General features: G+C 35.0%; 5 protein-coding genes, 1 long non-coding RNA gene, 1 other non-coding gene and 2 pseudogenes across 9 annotated transcripts; 3 read left to right on the plus strand and 6 right to left on the minus strand.

Annotated features, from left to right (window-relative positions):
• Positions 1-477: 477 nt before the first annotated feature.
• On the minus strand, positions 478-1,772 carry srw-119 (G-protein coupled receptors family 1 profile domain-containing protein; the record flags this gene model as incomplete). Its single annotated transcript, NM_071417.1, has 5 exons — positions 478-522; positions 572-713; positions 755-984; positions 1,034-1,625; positions 1,678-1,772. The coding sequence occupies 5 exons, from the start codon at positions 1,770-1,772 to the stop codon at positions 478-480; spliced, it is 1,104 nt and encodes a 367-aa protein (NP_503818.1).
• A 589-nt stretch (positions 1,773-2,361) lies between these two features.
• Positions 2,362-3,952, minus strand: srw-114 (annotated as a pseudogene). Its single transcript has 5 exons — positions 3,847-3,952; positions 2,955-3,546; positions 2,681-2,901; positions 2,486-2,627; positions 2,362-2,433 (listed from the first exon to the last, which is right to left on the minus strand). Coding segments are annotated over exons 1-5 (1,133 nt in total).
• A 2,124-nt stretch (positions 3,953-6,076) lies between these two features.
• srw-112 (G-protein coupled receptors family 1 profile domain-containing protein) lies at positions 6,077-8,000 on the minus strand (the record flags this gene model as incomplete). The annotated part of the gene is made up of 4 exons (NM_071419.2): positions 6,077-6,127; positions 6,181-6,328; positions 6,375-6,610; positions 7,308-8,000. 4 exons carry the CDS (start codon positions 7,998-8,000, stop codon positions 6,077-6,079), a joined length of 1,128 nt encoding a protein of 375 aa, NP_503820.2.
• A 663-nt stretch (positions 8,001-8,663) lies between these two features.
• srw-131 lies at positions 8,664-10,059 on the minus strand (annotated as a pseudogene). The gene is given in 6 exon segments: positions 8,664-8,738; positions 8,782-8,922; positions 8,969-9,127; positions 9,130-9,189; positions 9,331-9,924; positions 9,970-10,059. Coding segments are annotated over 6 exon segments (1,119 nt in total).
• Positions 10,060-10,842: 783 nt separating this feature from the next.
• Positions 10,843-12,504, minus strand: srw-136 (G-protein coupled receptors family 1 profile domain-containing protein; the record flags this gene model as incomplete). The annotated part of the gene is made up of 5 exons (NM_071420.3): positions 10,843-10,923; positions 10,967-11,108; positions 11,159-11,388; positions 11,770-12,364; positions 12,416-12,504. 5 exons carry the CDS (start codon positions 12,502-12,504, stop codon positions 10,843-10,845), a joined length of 1,137 nt encoding a protein of 378 aa, NP_503821.2.
• A 357-nt stretch (positions 12,505-12,861) lies between these two features.
• srw-135 (uncharacterized protein) lies at positions 12,862-13,430 on the minus strand. The gene is made up of 2 exons (NM_001316848.4): positions 13,008-13,430; positions 12,862-12,956 (listed from the first exon to the last, which is right to left on the minus strand). Exons 1-2 carry the CDS (start codon positions 13,146-13,148, stop codon positions 12,873-12,875), a joined length of 225 nt encoding a protein of 74 aa, NP_001303777.1. The 5' UTR covers positions 13,149-13,430; the 3' UTR covers positions 12,862-12,872.
• Positions 13,431-14,630: 1,200 nt separating this feature from the next.
• linc-3 lies at positions 14,631-15,023 on the plus strand. Its single transcript, NR_102014.1, has 2 exons — positions 14,631-14,693; positions 14,736-15,023. It is a non-coding gene; the product is annotated as a long non-coding RNA linc-3 (long non-coding RNA).
• 21ur-12334 lies at positions 14,663-14,683 on the plus strand. Its single transcript, NR_068651.1, has one exon.
• Positions 15,024-16,420: 1,397 nt separating the features above from the next.
• Positions 16,421-17,985, plus strand: K12D9.1 (Methyltransferase domain-containing protein). The gene is made up of 4 exons (NM_071422.4): positions 16,421-16,469; positions 16,520-16,662; positions 17,020-17,620; positions 17,668-17,985. Exons 1-4 carry the CDS (start codon positions 16,452-16,454, stop codon positions 17,968-17,970), a joined length of 1,065 nt encoding a protein of 354 aa, NP_503823.2. The 5' UTR covers positions 16,421-16,451; the 3' UTR covers positions 17,971-17,985.
• The last annotated feature ends 2,074 nt before the right edge of the window (positions 17,986-20,059 follow it).

The following is a 20,059-nucleotide window of genomic DNA, read 5'->3' on the forward strand; positions in this document are numbered from 1 at the left end:
CCCGCTGCAAACTATTAACTGAACTCGCTTCTAGTAAGCAAAACATACTATGAAATTCTCATTAAAACCTAGAAAATTGCACTTTTGCTCAAGACTTCTTTAGCACGCACTTTTTGTGATATGCGACTACAACTATTTCAAGCCCAGTTTATCTGGCTTGAGAGCCGCAAACACTCTTACTCTTAGAATACACAGTCCATCTCGAACACTTATTCCAAGCATGGTAGGCCGTAGAAAAACCTAGTTAGCAAGCTCATAGGTCCGCTTGATTCAAAAAGTGGCAAAACCTCCGTGGTTTGATTTATCTGGTTTGATTTGTATACGTAGCGCAGACAAAACTTCATTATCGAAACTATATTTATTCATAAATTCGGAGATCAGGATTTTGCTCTGGTATTTCCCATATTTTCTACTGTGACGAACGGGAAATAATTTGAAATGATTCCAAAAAATTTAATGCAATCAAATATCGCCCTTTTATGGAGGGGATGAAGTAACCTTTCTGCTCGCAATCATTTGTTTCTGAAATTTCTGTTATATTATATATGTCAGATTTAAATTGGTTAATTACCGAGTTAACAAGTCCACATGTGAAGGCGTGGATTGTTGATTTTCGGTATTGAGATGATATGATTAGGCAAACGAAAAGATGGGTGCAAGTGTTCAAGGTTATTAACATTGAGAAAATGAAACCAAAGAAAGACAGAATGCGACTGAAACCGGTTAAAAAGTTGTTTCAATTAAGATAACTCACCTAATGCCCGAATCATAGTCAAACATCCACAAGAACCCCAAACTCAATCCATATGGAAATTCAACAATGAAAAACGTGATAGTTACACAGAATACTAATCCAGTTTTGCTTGTAGAATTATTGTTCTTATGGTTAGTTGCAGAAGTAATGTTTGCTCTCTTTTTAGCGGTTTTCCACAAATTCATAATAAGTAATAATGTTACAATCGGGAGCAGAAGACACGGTATTATCTAAAATTTTTGTGGTTAACAGTGATCCTTGACTGTCAATTAATCATACATCTGACACAAATGAATTGAATAAGGAAAAATATTTTGCCAAAAAACCGTCATTTGCAGTGAATAATTTGGACATAGTAACATAATAATACGTTCCATTTTGAGCACAATCATAAAGCGGCTCTTTCTCTACAAACTGATTTTCGAAATATTTGAAAACTGAAATGGGCAAGCTTGCAGCGCAAACTCCAACAATAACGACGACAGATGCTTTTGGTTTTCCTAGAGACTGATACGTGGAGTTTAATGGATTCCGAACCATCACTGTTCGGATAAAAGCGATTGAAACTATAAACCATGTCGAGCATCTTCTTGAGTAATCTTTGGCAATGTCAAGTATAATTCTTCTCAGACCTACACCAAATGTATATGTGGGGTAGCAATCAAAGAAGATGTCACTGTTCTGTTCAAATATTAATTCGATTTGTTTTAACGAGGTTAAAATATCGTACAGTGCAACTGCAGCCATTAGGATATTGATTGAAGATGTTCTCATTGGTTTCCTTGTGAGAATGAAAAAATGGATGAGATTTATCAAAACACTTGAAATTGAAATTTCAGATGAATAGCTTAGAATTTTTTGAGCGAATGGTCTGAAATTTTATTGAATTGTTTATTTGATCTTCATATAAACTCTGAACTCACATAAACTTGTTTTCAAATTTGCACAATGCTTTTGCCGTTGACTTTTGAAAACCTGCATAGTATATCCCAAGCAATCTACAGTTCGACTCAGACATTTTACTGTTACCTGAAAAAGGTGAGAATTAATAGTGGCGTTAACATACACCTTTAATTCATTTAAAACTTTCCAGGAGTTTTTTTAGGAATTTCAACAGATGTTTCCAGAAAGGTGAAGCTGAGTTTCAAATTTTACAGATAGTCTTAAAAGTTTTCTGAAGAAATTAAATTTCGCGACAAATTAAAAAATAAATGCGAATAAATTGAAAATGCTCGGCTTAACATTTGCCAGACTATTATGTCACAGATTTTTAACTGAAAAACAAAACGCAATTTGTGGTAATATACCTGACTCTGTGCGTCAATCCGGAAAACTAACAACAATCAATTATCTGCCTTCTTCCTATATCAAATCCGGAAAGAGCATAATCCTAACCTTATTCCAATGAAATCCAATAAATTTGAGCGTGCTCTCCGGAAGTTTTCAACCCGCTGGTCTTACAATTAGAACGTCTATCAAAAAATTTTCATAAATATTTTTGAAAAATATTATTATGATAGGCAACAATTTTGGCACCACCGAACTGGCTTATAACAGGTTCACCACTACTCCTTTAAATATTTTTGACCGACAATGTATATACGTTGTTAATTCACTGGAGGTAATGCTGTTGGGTGCAATGATGTATTGACCTGAACCCTTTGCGCATGCCTTCTTTCCTGAAACACTAGCTTCTATGGCATGAGTTCACGGCAATCACTTTCAACATACCTGATTGAAATACACACACGAGAAAACAGAAATAGCAGTGCTCCGATAATCGGAGGACATCAAAAAACAAACTACGAGATGAGTGCAACTGTTGCCGGTGATGAACACTGGAAACATATATCCGCAATAGCTTAGAATATTTCTGAAAAATTCAAAAATACGATCAAAAACTTAAGTTTTGAAGGTAAAACTCACTTTACGCCGTAGACATCATTTAAAACCCATTGGAATCCTATACTGAGTCCATAAGGAAATTCAACAAGGAAAAACATGAAAGTTACACAGAACACTAATCCAGTAGTTTTCCAATAACTATTCTGACCTGAGGGGCTTGTTCTTGCTCTGATCTTACCGGCTCTCCTTATTCCCTGCAAAAGTAAGCAGGTAACGATTGGGAGCAGCAGACTAGGAATAACCTGAAATTTATTGTTTATTGCTTATAAGCACGGTGAGGTTCTTATGGACCTACATCTGACACCAGTGAATTGAAAATGTAGAAATATTTCCCAAACAGTAAATTATTAGCCATGAAGAGGGGACCCTCGGTAAGTAAATAATAAAATATCTTTCCAGCACATATATTTAGGAACGGTCCTTTAGCAATTAAAAATTCAAAAGATTTAATTGTTGAAATTGGAAGACTTGCTGCGCAAACTATAGCAATTATAATTGCTGATACCCTTGGTTTTGCAAGTGACTCATAAATTGAGCTTAATGGATTTCGAATAATTAATGTTCGAATAAAAGCGATAAAAACGATAAACCATGTTGAACACTTTCTGGAGTAATCTTTGACTGCGGAAAGCAGAATTCTGGTTAGAGCCGTTCCAAATGTGTACCTTATATGACATGTAAAAAATAGATAGTTATGTTCCTCCAGAAAAACATGAATATATATCAAAGAAGAAAAAATATCGAACAGTGCAACAGCTGCCATTAAAATATTAATTGAAGACGTTCTCATTGGTTTTCTGGTGAGAATGGAAAAATGCAAGAGATTCACCAGAACACTTAAAATTGAAACTTCTGCGGCATAGTCATAAATAATGGAAGCAAATGGTCTGAAATGCGTAAAAAAGTTTTTTTTCGGAAGAACAAACGAAACAACTTTTTGGAATAACCAATACTATAGGTCCGCTATGACTGTAATTTTTTGAATTTTTTGAATCGTCAATCGGAAAACTGTCTAAACATGCTTCTGTTGAGCTAGAATGTCCAAATGTCATAGTAAAACTTCACAAAAATGTTTTAAGACTTTTTCTTTACAGTTAAAACTCGGAGAAAGTTAAATTTTCATCTACAACAATTTTGGAAACCGCCCTCAAAATGTTTTTAATTTTTCGAAAATATTAACAGCTCACACACAACTCCCATGAAAACTTTCTCCAAATTGCATAACCATTTTGCCATAAACTTTTGAACACCGGCGTAATGATACTCAAGGTCATGGCAGTCAGAAAAATACATTTGAACCATCTTCTGACAAGTATTCTTCCAAACTCTAAAATATAATAATACATTTTATAAAATGTCTGAAAAACGTTGTTTAGCGGTTAATAATATTTAATTAAAGGTGGAGTATTGGGTTTGAAACGCGCCTATAATACCGCAATGAAACTGAGATTTTATCAATTTTCAAAGAAATCATATATAGTTTACACAACTTTTTTTCAAATTTTTTATCATGATATTCGGATATTGTGACCCCATAGGCGTGCTTCCACACTGTCAGCAGTCTTCTGTTAAAATATGTTTTTTTTTCAGTTAACTGAATATATATTTGAAAAACTGTTTTTATTTAAAAAGCGAAAAAAAACTCTAGACGAGAAAAATATTAAAAATGACAAATCACGTGTTTTGGCTATTCAGTGACATGTTTTTATACATTACTAATTAGGAAATTTAGAATTAACCTTCCCAGAACTGGTAGGTTCGAATTGTGTTGACGATTTTCTGTTGACGTAGCTGATATCAATTCGAATTTTTAAAATTGTACTATTGTTTTCGATGATAGATGCTGTGATACACCGCTCTTACGTATACATAATAATTTTCACATACTTCTCCGAGTTACGAAACCTGATCGCATAAATCCACATGGTGCAAATTTTAGAAAAGCCTAAAGACCATAAATGTACTAAGCCCCAAAGACCATAAATGTACTTAAATCAACGAATAAATCAAAGACCACAATATTTATTAAAAAGTGATGAATAAATAAAAATTAGGTTCTAGACGTAGCAACACCGAGAAGTTGGAAAGGTTTTTGATTTTAGCTGAAAATGGGCTTTATTTTGCCGAACTTTGAACCACCATTTCTTTTTTTTTCTGAGAAATTTTCAGAACGTCTCATTTCGGTAGTTTTGGACCAATATTGGTCTAGAAAAGCAAAGTCTCAAACTTCGGTACTCCACCTTTAAAGGAACCCACAATCTCTAGACAAGAAATGCTAAAAAAAACAAATTACAAAACATGTGTTTTGGCATCTCAGTGACATGTTTTTATACATTACAAATTAGAAATTCCAAAAGTAACGTTCCCAAAATTAGTATTATTGAAACGCTTTTAACATTAATTTCTGAGAATACGGTTTACAAGGAATGTCATGTTGACGATTTTCTGTTGACATAGCTGTTATAAATTTGCGATGAGTCGCGGAACTTAGTAAATGTCGGATGCTGTGGCTTTCAAGTACACATATTAATTTTCACATTATTCTCCGGATTACGAGAAATACAGGTAGGCAGGCCTGTTTCAGTTTGGTAATAAGAGAAGTCGTATCACATGCATAAAACATAAACCATTGATTTATTTGGGGCAGGAGACAATTTATAATTTATATCAACATTCGCTAATTGAAAATCTTTAAAAAAATGATTTTAAGTTTGTACTAGTCAGAGATACAGAGGACAAGCAAATACCAATTTAAGATTTTTGTAATTCAGCTCAAATCGAGATTTCAATGAAGCCGCCATTCCAGGCCACATCAGCCAACAAATCCTCACGCATCATACATACAGAATGGTGGATCAAGGATCGTTTGAGTAATCCACATTTTTTTAGCATCGAGACGACAATAATTTTTTGATTAGAAAAATATTTAATAAATATTATAATTTTTCTAGCCATGCTTTTCAAAAAAAAAACAAGTTGAAAGACATTTTATATTTCATGATGAAAACGTGTTATTAAAGGCTTTTAAACCTAAAACAAAACGTAGATTTAGGTCTTTATCACTTTATCGGTAATCTTGAGCAATTTTGAAAATGTTAACATTAATGCAAAGTCGAACACGCCGAAAAATCGTTAAAATAGCCCAAACTCGTTTTTTGTTAATGCTGAACTTTTATGAACTCATTCTAGTGCCCCAGGCGACTGCAACTCGAGAGTTCTGAAAAGTTCCAGGTGCGTTAAGCCTATTAAAAAAAACATTACCGGAGAAAAATAGCCGCACGAGATCAGCTATTTTGCAGTGTCTTGGTACTGTGATGACATGAACATGCAAATGAAGAAATGAATTTGGATTTTCTGTTTCGTGTATATATCGGTGCACAACAAAATCTAATTAAAACAGCAAATGCCAACTTGTATTTACCTAGTCTGGCTACTAGGTCGAATACTGATCACACTTGACTCACTTTTCTGGAAACAACTAAAGTTATATAAAAAGTAAAAAAAACTAGAAAAAAAATTACCCTTAGCTTATGCTGATATCCACCAAAAATCACATCTTTGGCAGTTATTTTATACTGTGAAGACATTAATAAGCAAATTGGCATATGTATTGCAGTTGTAGCGGTTAATAAAGTAGAGAACAAAAATTCGAAATACACAAGGTAAGTACTGAAAAGAAAATTGAATTGATGGCCATTTTGAATTTCAAGCTTACTAGAACCCCCACTGAATGCTCATTTGTAAAATTGGATTTAAAATGTAGAAAACCGCCATGGGGAATTCCCCAATGTAAAAAATTACGGTCAAATAGAAAATCAACTTTGTAGTTCTTCCAGATGAGTCTTGTTGTGAGGATGATGAGGACGATATCTTTTTTCGGTTTATGGCAGCTTTTCGGATTTCGATAATTAAGAACACAGTTGCAATCGGATAAAGTAGGCATGGAATCAGCTGAAATATTAATTAGGAAATCGTCGTTCGGCGAATTTTTTTTTGACAGAATTTGGCAAATCGGCAAATTGTTTGTTTGCCGATTTGCCGGAAACTTTCAATTCCGGCAACTTGATGGTTTGCCGATTTGCCATTTGCCGGATATAATTTTGCCGGTAGTGTTCACTTAAACTGTGCCTTTTTGAAAGTTTTTCCCATTGTCTTTAGATATTTTAATAGAATTTGCTAATTTTTGAAAATAAATGTAGGAAAATTCATAGGATGCGTACATCTTTGCCGATTAAAATTGAAATTCTGAAATTTCCAAAAAAAAAATTTGCAAAACCACAATTTGCCGAAAATTTTCGGCAAATACGGCAAATCGACTGCTTGCTGGTTTCCCGATTTGACGGAAAGTTTCAATTTGGGCAATTTGCCAATTTGCAGAAAATTTTCAATTCTGGTATTTTTCCAATTTGCCGGAAATTTCACTTTTAGCAGTTTGCCGTTTTGCCGAGTTTTCCGGCAAAAATCGTTTGCCGCACACCCCAGGTTCCGCACTACAAAACTAGCATTCACAGTAAAAGGCAGAACCCGGAAAATGTCGGGATATAGGCTATCGGAATGAATACCCGGTGGTGAACAAAAAAAAAACAATCTTAGTTGCCAATTTTTGGGAATTTTTTTTTCAGACATTTTCAAACTTAAAATAACGAACTTTTGAAGTGACTCCTTCGAGATAGAAAAATATATTATATATCAACATTTCGTTGTCCATAAACAAGTCTGACAACCCCCGATAATAATATTCGTCAACCATTTCATTGCCTTTACACGCGTTGGCCTCCTCGTTCTCAATGAATCCCGCTTTAAAGTATTGTAATACTGTGGTAGGTAAGCAAAGAGAGCAAATTGTAAAAATAACAATTACAGCAGTTTTTGGATTGGAAAGCTTCTCGTATTTGGGGTCCATTGGATTTCTTACGACAAGGGTTCTAATAGTTGCAATTGAGAGACTTAGCCATGTGGAACATCTTCTCGTATAGTCTTGCAGACAATACAAACAATTGTCAAGGATGATAAGATTATGATATAAATTTTTGGAGTAACATGGATAGATATCAGTTAGGATTAGAACAATTTTAAGGTGAATATTATAAATTGCAGAAATGATATCTGCAATCGCGACAGCAGTCATAATAATATTGATAGAAGAGGTTCTCATGCTAGGTCTAGTTAAGACAATAACATGGAACAAATTAATTAAAACAACCAGATAGTAAATATAAAATTTATGTTTGTTAACAACATCCACAAAATTCACGAAATCATTTAAAAATGAACATAATGCTCTTGCAGTTGATTTTTCCAAAGTTGGAAAGTTTTGACGAGCATTGTCGCAGGCTTGCATTTTTCGACTTGATAAGTAATTTTGTTATAACTTAGGCGCTAAAAGTGAGTCAGATTAAATTAGGGTTCTATTTGCTAGCAAATCCAATTAGGTTGGAATACGATAATAATAATGGGTTGCTGTCCAGACAAATTTTGATTTTTGGGACAAGTAAATAAGTGATAGCTGGAATTGCAAGTATAGAGTTGTGACAGAATACTTATAAAATTTTGCTGACTCATTGTTTTCTTGATTTAAAATTCAATGGGTGCATAGATTTCAACTATTATTCATAACGAGAAAATTCAATTGTCGGTAAAAAAAATATGAACTAGTATCAAAAACTTTTCATTTCCATACGGACTCATGTAGCCGCCAAAAAACAGGATCGCAGGCCGACAAGTTGTTGAGTTCGGCACGGAACCTAAAAAAGGTCGGTTGCTGCAAAGCAAATATCTATTGTATTATGTAGTACAAACATCAAGCATTGAAAAATTTCCAAGGCTGCGGCCGACAACGATCGAGGCCCGCGTCAAACCGTTGAAAATCTCGGGCCTTCCCAGTGCGTCAAAAGATGTCGGTTGCTGCGAAACATTTGTGTGCCTGTACTGCCAACCAATAAACGTATTGGGCGTTTCTAACGACGCTGATTGGTCAGGACAAAATCAAATACACGAATTTTAGCTATAGATGTTTTGCTGTTGATATTCTTCTTTGTGAACTGTTGCTAGTAGTACTGACAACCCCAACTCGAACTTTCTGAAAAATTCATTCATAGCGTTTAATTAGCAAATAGCTTTACCTGAGAAAGATACCCGCATGAAATCAAATATTTAACAGTCTCCCGGTATTGTGATGACATGAACATGCAAATGAAAAAATGAGACATCGTGTTCGCGGCAAAAATCATTGAGAAAAAACTGTTCACGGTGGTTATAAATAGTCTACAGTAAATGACTTCATTGTAAAAAAAATTTAAAAAAAAACTACCTGATCCCTAATGCATCACTGTATAGCCACATTGCAGCTTGTGTCACGCCAAAAGGAAACTCGGCAATTAAAAAGAAAACTGTTATATAGACCACTAGCTTAGTAGTTCGAGAATTTGTGTCTTCTTTAGATGATGACAAAATACTCCGAGACTTTTTGCTTTCCGGAATTCCAATACGAGGAAAAATGTGACGATCGGGAAGAGCACACAAGGGATAATCTAAATAAATGTAATGGTTTTTGGAAAACAACATTTCCGAGGCTGCAGCAGCCGACAAAGATCGAGGTTCGCGACAAACCGTTGGAAACCACCGCTCACTGCACGCCGCGGAACTCAACCAATTAGCGCAATGGGCGTGACCAACGACGCTGTTGTATTGCTGGCTGTGGAAATCTTGACGAGGAACCCATTATTTTTTGTGAAAAAGTCCGTATAAACCAGTGCGTATGATGTTGTATCATTTGGGAAACATGGAAATTGTTTGTTTTGTGGTCGAATTTCATTTTCAAATGCATTTAAAATATTGATTGGAAGGCTTCCCAGTGAAACACTAAGAATCACAAACAGGGAGGATTTTGGAAGGGATAATTTTTCAAGTTTCCGTGAAAAAGGATATCGAATTACTAGAATTCGAATTAATGCAATTGAGAAACACAGCCACGTGGAACATCTGCGAGAATAATCCTTAAGCTTGTAGATGTACATGTCAATCAAAATTGATCCATATGAGTTCAAAAGAGAACAACAAGAAATTGAAGTTATACACCGGATGATTACCACTTTCAATTGAACTGATAGCGATAAAATATCAAAAATCGCAACCGCTGCCATAATTATATTCACAGAAGAGCTCCTCATTGTCTTTCGTGTTAAGATGAAAAAATGAAATAAATTTATGAGAAAACTGGCGATAGATATATGTGACTCGTAGGCAATGACTCCATATAAAAAATGTCTGAAATTTTGGATATTTTTGTAGATTGTAGACATACATACTTACTGTAGTGTTATTTGAAATTTACATAGTGACAACGCTTGTGATTCCCCAAAACCGGGGTAGTATCTGCTGATGAGATTTTTGCAGGACATGTTTTGTGGTTGTGTTAGAAAGAAAAATGAGTAAGATATGCAGAGCCGCAAAATGCAATTATTGTTTTCTAGAACAAAATGTTGATCTCTAAAACTGGAAAATTTATATGTAGACCAATTTGTGAAATCAAATTGAGAGATCAATCGGTTCGAATTTCTATAGTGAAATCTGAATTTTCAGTTTAATTTTTTTCTGAGAAATTTTAAATTTCCTGCCAAAATTGTCGCAAAAATAGTTGTAAAAAGCCGTTCAAATTTATAAAATTGTCATAGTTTTATGTGAATCGAACTGGAAATCGAGCATAGATAAATGCCAAATTCTTGGCTGATAAAATGCTAAATGCCAAATTCTTGGCTTCTGTATTTTTGACTTTCTCATTAAAAACGCTAAATATTATACTTTTTTCTGAATTCTAGGAAAACAAAACCACAATTTCTGAAAACAAAAAAACCAAGTTTTTGCGTCTTTTTACGATGCTTTTTAAAAAGAAAAATTAACTCAAAATAAATAAAATGTATTAAAAAACAGGCGGCTTTTTGAAGAGTTTCAAAGATTACATAGGCCTGTAACCAAAAGTTACGTAAGCTAGCTTAGGCTTATAAGCTTGTAAATTTTTGAATGCTCGGGACATGTTTCGAACAATCCCTGGCGACTGTTGCTCCCGATGTCCCAATAATCTGAAGATGATATCTTTTTGTTAGAAATTTGTGTGTGACAATTATCAATCTATTCAGAGAAAAACTTAAACAGAGTATTATTACAGTTTAATAAATTTGGAAATATTACACAGGTGAAACTATAATTGCTTGACAGTTTTTGCACTGCTGATTGTTAGTCCCGCTCGCAACAGTGGTCTGACTTTTCTGAAAAATTTTTTTATCACTTTCAAAATTAGAACTGATCTACTTTTAACTCAAATCCGCACGAAAATACCATTTTTGCCGTCTTCCGGTATTGTGAAGACATTAACAAACATAGGACCAAATGAGTTGAGGTGTTCGCAGAGAGCAACAAGGAAAAAATGTTCCCGAAATGACTCATGATCATCCTGAAAAATTTCAAATTAATTTTTTATCGGTAGATCAGTATTGAGCTTACATGATTCCGGGAGCTCCCATGAAAAACCATGTGATGGATGTATTGACTCCAAGGGGAAATTCTGCTACAAAAAATATGATGGTATTATAAAAAACTAATTTCGTAGTTTTTTGAGAATCGTTATGGTTGCTGCTGCTGTTTTTCGTAAGTTTTTTCCGTGATTTTTCTGTTTTGAAAAGCTCCTTGACTAGTAGAAATGTGACGATTGGGAAGAGAAAGCAAGGGATTATCTGGAATTTTAAGTTTTTAGATTCCGCTAGCTCTGGTTATTTGAAATTTCAGTACCACAAGTTTACCTTTTAACAGAAAAAATTTAAAGCTGGAGTAGCGCCAGTGGGAAAATTCCTGTAAAACATGCCTAAGGTACCACAATGACCAAATATCATAGAAAAAATATTCAAAACAAATTCTAAATTTCATATGATTTTTTGAAATTTAGAAAAATCTCAGTTTGCGTCGGATTAAATTTGAACTTCCCGCCAATGTATTCGCTTGATAGAATGTGCATACACGGTTATATTTTTACTACAGTTCAATATATACTAGCACTTAATACTTACTACTACTACTTACTACGACTTACTAGTACTTACTAGTACTTTAGTACTTACGTTAGAAATCAGTGCATCCATAATTATAGCCACCTTCACCAAAACCGCATTTTCTCTCATAAAATACTCAGCAACGTCGATAAAATATGTCAACTCCCCTTGAGGTTGACATTCTGTTTTCTGCCAAATTTCAATTATGTTGTTTTCAAAAATTTGAATAGCTGAACTTGGCAGGCTCAATAGGAACACCCCAAAAATGGTGTAGAACGCGGTCGGCTGATTTGACAGCTGCTTATATTTCAGGTTCATTGGATTTCGTACAATCAGTGTTCTGATAAAAGCTATTGATAAGAATAACCACGTGGAGCATCTTCGAGAAAAGTCCTTGATTACAAAACCAGACTTGTCGATTAATGTTATCCAATACGAAAACCGCCCCAAACATGGGCTCGAAGCGTGGATAAAATGTGAAATTATCTGCTTGAATTGGAATAAAAATGTCAAAATATCAAAAATTGCAACAGCTGCCATAATCAAATTTATTGACGAGCTCCTCATTGATTTTTTAGTAAGGATCACAAAATGTAGAATATTGATGAGTATACAGATGACTGATAAGTATGGTTCTATTATCGAAATTGTGAGGGAAACTGTTCTGAAAACTGGATATGTTTAGCTTTGAAAACAATTTTTCAAAAAAACTCACTCAATTTTTTTCTCAAATGAGCATAAAGAAAGTGCAATAGAATACTCGAATCCAGCGTAAAAAGTATCGATAAAATCACACGTCGACATGCTCCGAACGAGTTGGTTATATGATATTGCTCACCACCTATTTGAATTGAGTTAGCTTTTTTTTTACTTTTTCAGATACTTAGACAATTGATAATATATTATATTGCAGCTGACATATATCATGAAATTGGCAAAATAACTTCCGAGAACGGGAAAAGCTCGTTAAACCACGTTGATCATTCGGACTTTGAACCCAGAGGGGAGTGCACAGTTGTTGTAATTGTAATGAGCTTATGAGAGGAAAGACTAGAACTACAATTAGGATATGCTTTGATGGCGAGGTAGTGCCTACTGCTTGCCTGCCGCCTGCCTCTAACTAAACTACATGGTATTCCAATGTGACAAAAGCTTTATTCAATAATTCAGTATTAGATTTTACTCATCGCAATTGTAGACATCTTCTTACAGCTCTCACAGTGTTGAGTTACGCTGACAATGCTGCTCTTACTCTTCTGAAAAAAAACTCATTTTCATTGGAAATCCTTCACGAAAATCATCCTTACCTGCGAAAGATAGCCACAAGAGATTACTGATTTTGCAGAAGCTCGATACTGAGAAGACATCAACGTACATAGAATACAGTGAGTGAGGGTGTTCGCAGAAAATATTAGGGAGAAAATGTTTCCGAAATGGCTCATGATCATCCAGACATTGAGAATTTTGCACACTTCTAGGGCATGAAACGAGAGGCTTGGTGTTAGCACAGATAGTGCGATGAGTAGTTGCTTTGCAGCGGCCGACACTTTCTGGGTTCCGCGCCGGCAGAGGCGCCGGAATGGATTCCCTAATTCACAGTAAATTTGCGATGGCGGAATATGTCGGCTGCTTACTTAACACACAAATTAATGAAATCGTAAAAATCAGCCCACATCATTCCTGGAGAATCCATGAAAAACCAAGTGATCGACGTATTCAAACCAAGCGGGAACTCCGCGAAGAAGAAAATTAAAGTGTTGTAGAAAACTAATTTTGTCCCCTTTTGAGAGCCATTTTGATTTGAGTTCTTGACAGAAGTCGACAGTTTTTTCCGAGACTCATCGGTTTTCAAAGCTCATTTATCAAGAAAAATGTGACAACTGGGAATAGGATGCAGGGAATGATCTGGAAGTGAGTTCAGATTATAATAAGGAATTTGAACTTTTAACTGTGTATATTTTAGTAATTTTAAAAACAAATTCTGTCACAAATCATATCCAATGTGATTTCTACTCAGTCCACGAGCGGTCAATTCAATTATTTTTGGAGCTTAAATCACAGAACCAAAATATCAACGAATGAAAAAAAAACCTACATTAGATATCATAGCATCAGTTAATATAGCGATTTTTACCAAAATCGCATTATTTTTGAGAAAATATTCCGAAGCTACAATAAAATATGTCAATTCTCCAGTTGGATGGCACGTGGTAGGCTGATCAACTTCTAATAGCTTATTCTCAAATATTTGAATAATTGACAATGGAAGGCTCAAAATTGAGATTCCACATATTACAAGAATTGCAGCCTCAGCATTTCCTAGTTTTTTGTACTTTGAGTTCATTGGATACTTTATGATCAAAGTTCGAACAAGGGCAATTGAGAAGCAAAGCCACGTGGAGCATCTTCTCGAATAGTCCTTTGCTACATAACAATACTTGTCAAGTACAGTAATCCAATATGAAAACTTTTCAAAACATGGGTTATTGCCCATTGCGAGATGCATAATGACTTGTTTTAACTGGAATTGAAAGGTGCAAATGTCGAAAAATGCGACTGAAGCCATTATCACATTGATAGAAGATTTTATAGAGAATTGTCTGACAATGTGAGTTTGCAAAATTGTTATGTGACGAATATATTCAACTTGTGAAGATCTATAAATTTTCATAATTCAAAACGTCATAAAATGTTGTGCTACAATATTAGAATGTAACTTTTCAACTGATAACAAACACACAAGTTTTGGTGATAAGCCTAACAACATCCTCTTGTTTTTCACAATTCTACTCTCTATTTAAAGTGAGCTATCAACACCATTCACTATCATTTTGGCATGATTTTCAAGGTTCTCATTCCATCACTTCTCCTGCTCTTCATTTTTTCCTCTGCATTTGACAAGGAGCTCATTCACAAGTGTTTCATGTTTTGCAGAAATTCCACAGAAATGGCGGACTGGAAATCCTGCGAAAGACACTGTTTTGAGCAAGGAGGTCATTTTTAAAGTTTTATTTGGAAAATAAAACGTTTTATAGGAGACGCCGACAGGGCCTTTTTGGAATGCGATTTTAAGTGTATGGACAAACACATTACTCCGGATGGAAAAAACTTAACCGATATTCAAGGTTTAGGAGAATGCATCCAAAAATGTAGAGATGATTCTGATTAATTGTTGTAAGAACTCGTAATTTTACATTCATAAATGATTATTGTCTGCTGTGTTCTGGAGTTACCACGGATAAGAAAATGCATCCGAATGTGTAGAACTGATTCTCATTAATTGTTAAGAGTCCTTAATTTTACATTCATAAATGATTCTTGGATTTTGTGTTCTCAAGTTTCAGGATTGTGAGAAACGTTTCGTGATGGTTCCAACAGTCACCATGGCTTATTTTCAGAACTGCACATTTTGATATGATGACTTAATTTTAAATAAAAAATAAAAAAGGAAATGTATAAAACCATTGATTAGTTTCAGAATAACGTCGTTTTTTCATTTAAATATTGCAAAAAAAATCTGAAAAACTGCCTGAAACTTTTGGCAAATGAACACTCTCAACATGTTTTTAAAACCTTTTTTTGCAATAGCGTTATGCAATAGCACCTTCCATTGCCAAATTATGAATTAAAATATGTCTAAAAAACACGGATTCCCAATGTTCAATATATTTATTCCCAAACAAATACAATCAATTAAGGCGCTCAGAGGTCTGGAATCGATTGGATTCTTGGGGGGCCTTCTGGACCTTTTGAAATTCCTCGATGGCAGGTAGTTTCTGGTTTTTCCGAGCTGCCGGAATAAGACGGAATTCCTGGGATCCGTGGGATTTTTGAGCTTCCTCCATTAATACACGGAACTCCCGGAATCCGTGGTATTTTTGAGCCACCTTCCTCAATATCTGGAATTCCTGGAATTCGTGGTATTTTTCCGCCACCTTCCTCAATAGCTGGAATTCCTGGAATATATGGTATTCTTCCGCCACCTCCATTAATATTCGGAATTTCTGAAATGGCTGGAATACGCTGAGCAAATCCAAAGTTTGCAGCACAGGCGATGAGAGCGAGAAGATAGACGATGGAATTCATGTTGACTGAATTGTGAGTATTCCTTTGTTACAAGCTCATTTTTATATGGAATACAGACAAAATAGGTATGCAATAAAAACTTATTCTGGATTTTCAGACATTCTTTTGTATTTTCTGTTTTTGAAATATACGGGGGATGGCTTGTTTTTTTTTGGGATTTGAAAAATAAAACATGGCAACGATAAGTTGCGGGTCAAGATTCCTTTCGATTCGTTGCTTTTCAATTGAATTGAATTCGTGGGAGATTTATATATATATATATTTTTATAACTATGGATTTCTTATCGCTTCTTTTTGACAATAGCTTTTTCGAGAAAAATTGGTTCAAAAGAAATCAATTTTTGTCGGTTGACAATAAATCTTGAAAAACTTTTTTGTCGACAATTCCTATTTTTTCAAGAGGACGAAAAGTATATTGCTCTTTCTTACTAAAAAACTTTCTTTTTTCAATTTCCACATACCAAAAAACAGTTGACGAACTGAGACTAAAATGATGATAGGCACAAAACACAAGCAGAAACCATCAAATAGACACGAAAATAGTACGCATAGCAAGGAGACGTAGACAGCTACGGCAGAAAGGACACAAACAAGAAAACTGTATATAAAATTCTTGGAGTTTTGGAAGTTTTTTATATTACTTTTTGCACTTTCGAATAAAAAAAATGCTTGACCGTTTGACTGTAAGTTTTAGAAGCTTCCAAATTTTTATAAATTAAGATACCATTTTTAGGACCTGGCGATTGGCAACGTGATTTCTAATGCTATAAATATTGGAAACCGGCTTAATATTTTCAAGGCAATTGCAGAAATATCCAACGAAGAAAATCCAGTACTTCCAGAACAGATTGCAGCAAAAGCGGGGTGCAAAGAAAGGTGTTACACTTTTCTTAATTAATAATACAACCAGGGGTAAACGGCGATTGCTGTTCGGCAAATCAGCGAATTGCCGTTTTGCCTATTTGCCGGAAATTTTCATTGTCGGCAAATTTCCGATCTGCCGTTTGTTGAACATCAAAATCCAAAGGATGTATACAATTTTGCCGATTAAAATTGAAATTCTGAAGTTTCCAAAAAAATGCAAAACCACAATTTGCCGAAATGTTGTGGCAAACTCGACAAATCAACAGTTTGCCGGAAACTTTCAATACCGGAAATTTGCCGATTTGCCGAATTGCCGGAAACTTTCGTTTGCCGCCCACCCCTTAATTGAACTAAATTTATAAATTTCAGATACGTCCGTGAGTGGTGTAACACTTTGGCATGTGGGAATATTCTAGAAGTGAATGAAAAGGAAGAATTTTGGATATCAAAAGAAAATGTTGAAGCTCTGACCAATACCAGCTTCCAACTTATGTTCCACACCATGCTTCCCACCGTTCTAAGACCTATCGATTCTCTCATCGAGTGCTTCAAAAAAGACGGCCCCTACGGTCTGGATTACTCAATCTACTCGGATTTCGAAGATATGCAAGCAATGTTCACAAAAACCGTCTACGAACAACATATGATCTCCGGCTTGATTCCAGCTTTTGGAAATGGGATCAAGGAGAAGCTTGAGGATGGAGGTTTCCGAGTATTGGATGTTGGGTGCGGGGAAGGTTTCCACTCCTGCTTGCTTGCTGAAAACTATTCCAAATCTCAATTTGTTGGGTTAGACATTTGCGAAAAAGCTATCAAATCCGCAAAGTTGAACAAAAAATCCGATGGATCCGACTTCCAGAACCTAGAGTTTGTGGTAGGGGATGCCATGATAATGCCAGAGGACTGGACTGGTTGCTTCGATTTGGTGGCTTTTTTTGGGTCTCTACACGATCTTTTGCGCCCTGATCTGGTAAGAAAAATTCCCTGAATTTTTGAAATCTGCTCTTTTTCTTTCAGAGTTTGCTTGAAGTGCATCGAGTGCTGAAGCCAGGTGGAATGGTAGTGCTGACTGAATCCGATGGAACTAGCAATGTTTTCCAAGATCGCGAAGCTTTCGGAAAGATGTCTGCTCTCCAGTACGGTGGCTCAATGCTCCATTGTCTGCCAGTGGGCAGTAATAGTTCAGATGCGATGGGATATGGCTCGATGTGGGGACGGAAAAGAGCCACCGAGCTCATGACTAAGTGTGGATTCAAGGATATTGAAATCACCCCAATTATTCATTTCCCAGGAAGTGTGTTCTATGTTTTGAAGAAATGAAAAAACACGGTTTTTTATCTTTTGTAATTGAGAAGATGGAATAAAATTTAACAGCCATTGTAATTTTTAGCGTCCGGCTTCTACATAATCTACTGTAATGCTACAGTAATCTTTTACACGATAGAATAGGTCTTTCACGAAGGGCAAATACTCATTGACTCCAAAATCATTGACTACCTGTTTTCATTGCCTACCCTTGCTTTTTGCCTACCTCTTTCTCATTGCCTACCCTTTGCTCATTGCCTTCCTGTTTTCATTGCCTACGTGTTGCTCGTTGACTACCGTTTCTCATTGCCTACTCTTTCTCATTGTCTACCCTTTGCTCATTGTCTATTTTCGATCTAAAAATGAAATAATCTCCAAAACTCTCGGAACTTAGTGTTTTCAAACTGGCGTATCTCAAAAAATACACATCTGGAAAACAAATGTCCAACTAACAAAATGATCAGAAATATTTTTTCTTTCTAATTCAATAGTTTTTATATCAATACACTAACTTTCTGTAGAGTTACACGGAGTCAAAGCCATTTTAGCAAAATTCACATAAAATTTTAAGAAGTCTTTTGTTGTACCCTTTATAACTCAACTTTCATTGAATTTCAGAAGATAAATTTTGTTGAATAGTAGGTGAAAAATATTTTTTTACATTTTACCAGTTTCAAGTTTTCGGATTTTTTCATGTTCCGCCAAGTTACAGACCGTTTTTCAAAAAAATCCAATTTCGCTTATAAAAATCTTCATATTCAACGTATCGACTTGAAATTTTGAAAAATGATCACTTTTTTGATGTCTCTACAATGTCCTAAAAAATCTTTCAAAAACACTGTCCATCTCCAAAATCGTCCTCCGCTCCAAAATAAGAAAGTGGACCTTTGCCTTCCGAAAAATGGGCGAAAAACTGAAATTGCGATTTTTGGGTCGAAAAAAATATTTTTAGAAAGCTGAGAACACGCTATTTGCGAATTTCATGTTCATTTCAGGTGATTTCTTCTCTTACACGACCTAAAAATTAAACAAAAATAACATATTTTTAATTCTCACGTGTAACTATTTGGTAATTTGCTCAGTGTTTCAATTGTTTTAATGCAAATTTTAAAAAATTTCACGTGAGAATAAAAATTATGTTCTTTTTGTTTAATTTTTAGGTCGTTTAAGAAAAGAAATCACTCAAAATGAACATGAAATTCGTAAATAGCGTGTTCTCAGCTTTCTAAAAATATTTTTTTCGACCCAAAAATCGCAATTTCAGTTTTTCGCCCATTTTTCGGAAGGCAAAGGTCCACTTTCTTATTTTGGAGCGGAGGACGATTTTGGAGATGGACAGTGTTTTTTGAAAAATTTTTTAGGACATTGTAGAGACATCAAAAAAATGATCATTTTTCAAAATTTCAAGTCGATACGTTGAATATGAAGATTTTTATAAGCGAAATTGAATTTTTTTGAAAAACGGTCTCTAACTTGGCGGAACATGAAAATATCCGAAAACTTAAAACTGGTAAAATGTAGAAAAATATTTTTCACTCACTATTCAACAAAATTTATCTTCTGAAATTCAATGAAAGTTGAGTTATAAAGGGTACAACAAAAGACTTCTAAAAATTTTTGTGAATTTTGGAAAAATGGCTTTGACTCCGTGTAACTTTACAAAATGTTGGTGTATTGAAATAAAAACTATTAAATTAGAAAGAAAAAATATTTCTCATCATTTTGTTAGTTGGACATTTGTTTTTCAGGTGTGTATTTTTTGAGATACGCCAGTTTGAAAATACTCAGTTCAGAGAGTTTTGGAGGTTATTTCATTTGAATGAACAAATTGAGTAGATGTACCTTTGATGTATTCTTGGAATACGGTCCTTGTACGTGCCTCTTGACTGATGAAGAAAACAAGTAGACAATGAGCACAGGTAGGCAATGAGAACAGGTAGTCAATGATTTTGGAGTCAATGAGTATTTGCCTCCACGAAGGCACCACTCTCGCCCGCCCTCACACCATTGCCCTTATCTGTTGCACACAGCTATAGTGGGGCAAGGTCCCGCACAGCGTCGGCCGCAGTACACAGAGTGTGATAGTGCGGGCGCACAGGCGTGC

Source organism: Caenorhabditis elegans, chromosome V (genome assembly GCF_000002985.6).
Source record: "Caenorhabditis elegans chromosome V".
Classification (NCBI taxonomy): domain Eukaryota; kingdom Metazoa; phylum Nematoda; class Chromadorea; order Rhabditida; family Rhabditidae; genus Caenorhabditis; species Caenorhabditis elegans.

What these genes read in the sequence shown, in the direction of transcription:
- srw-135 (NM_001316848.4), bottom strand. Translation starts at nt 13,148, where the DNA reads ATGATCATGAGCCATTTCGGAAACATTTTCTCCCTAATATTTTCTGCG. An exon ending in CTTGTGGCTATCTTTCGCAG is followed by an intron (nt 12,957 to 13,007) that starts GTAAGGATGATT and finishes GTTTTTTTTCAG; the next exon opens with AAGAGTAAGAGCAGCATTGT.
- K12D9.1 (NM_071422.4), top strand. An exon ending in AAAGCGGGGTGCAAAGAAAG is followed by an intron (nt 16,663 to 17,019) that starts GTGTTACACTTT and finishes TATAAATTTCAG; the next exon opens with ATACGTCCGTGAGTGGTGTA. An exon ending in ATCTTTTGCGCCCTGATCTG is followed by an intron (nt 17,621 to 17,667) that starts GTAAGAAAAATT and finishes TTTTTCTTTCAG; the next exon opens with AGTTTGCTTGAAGTGCATCG.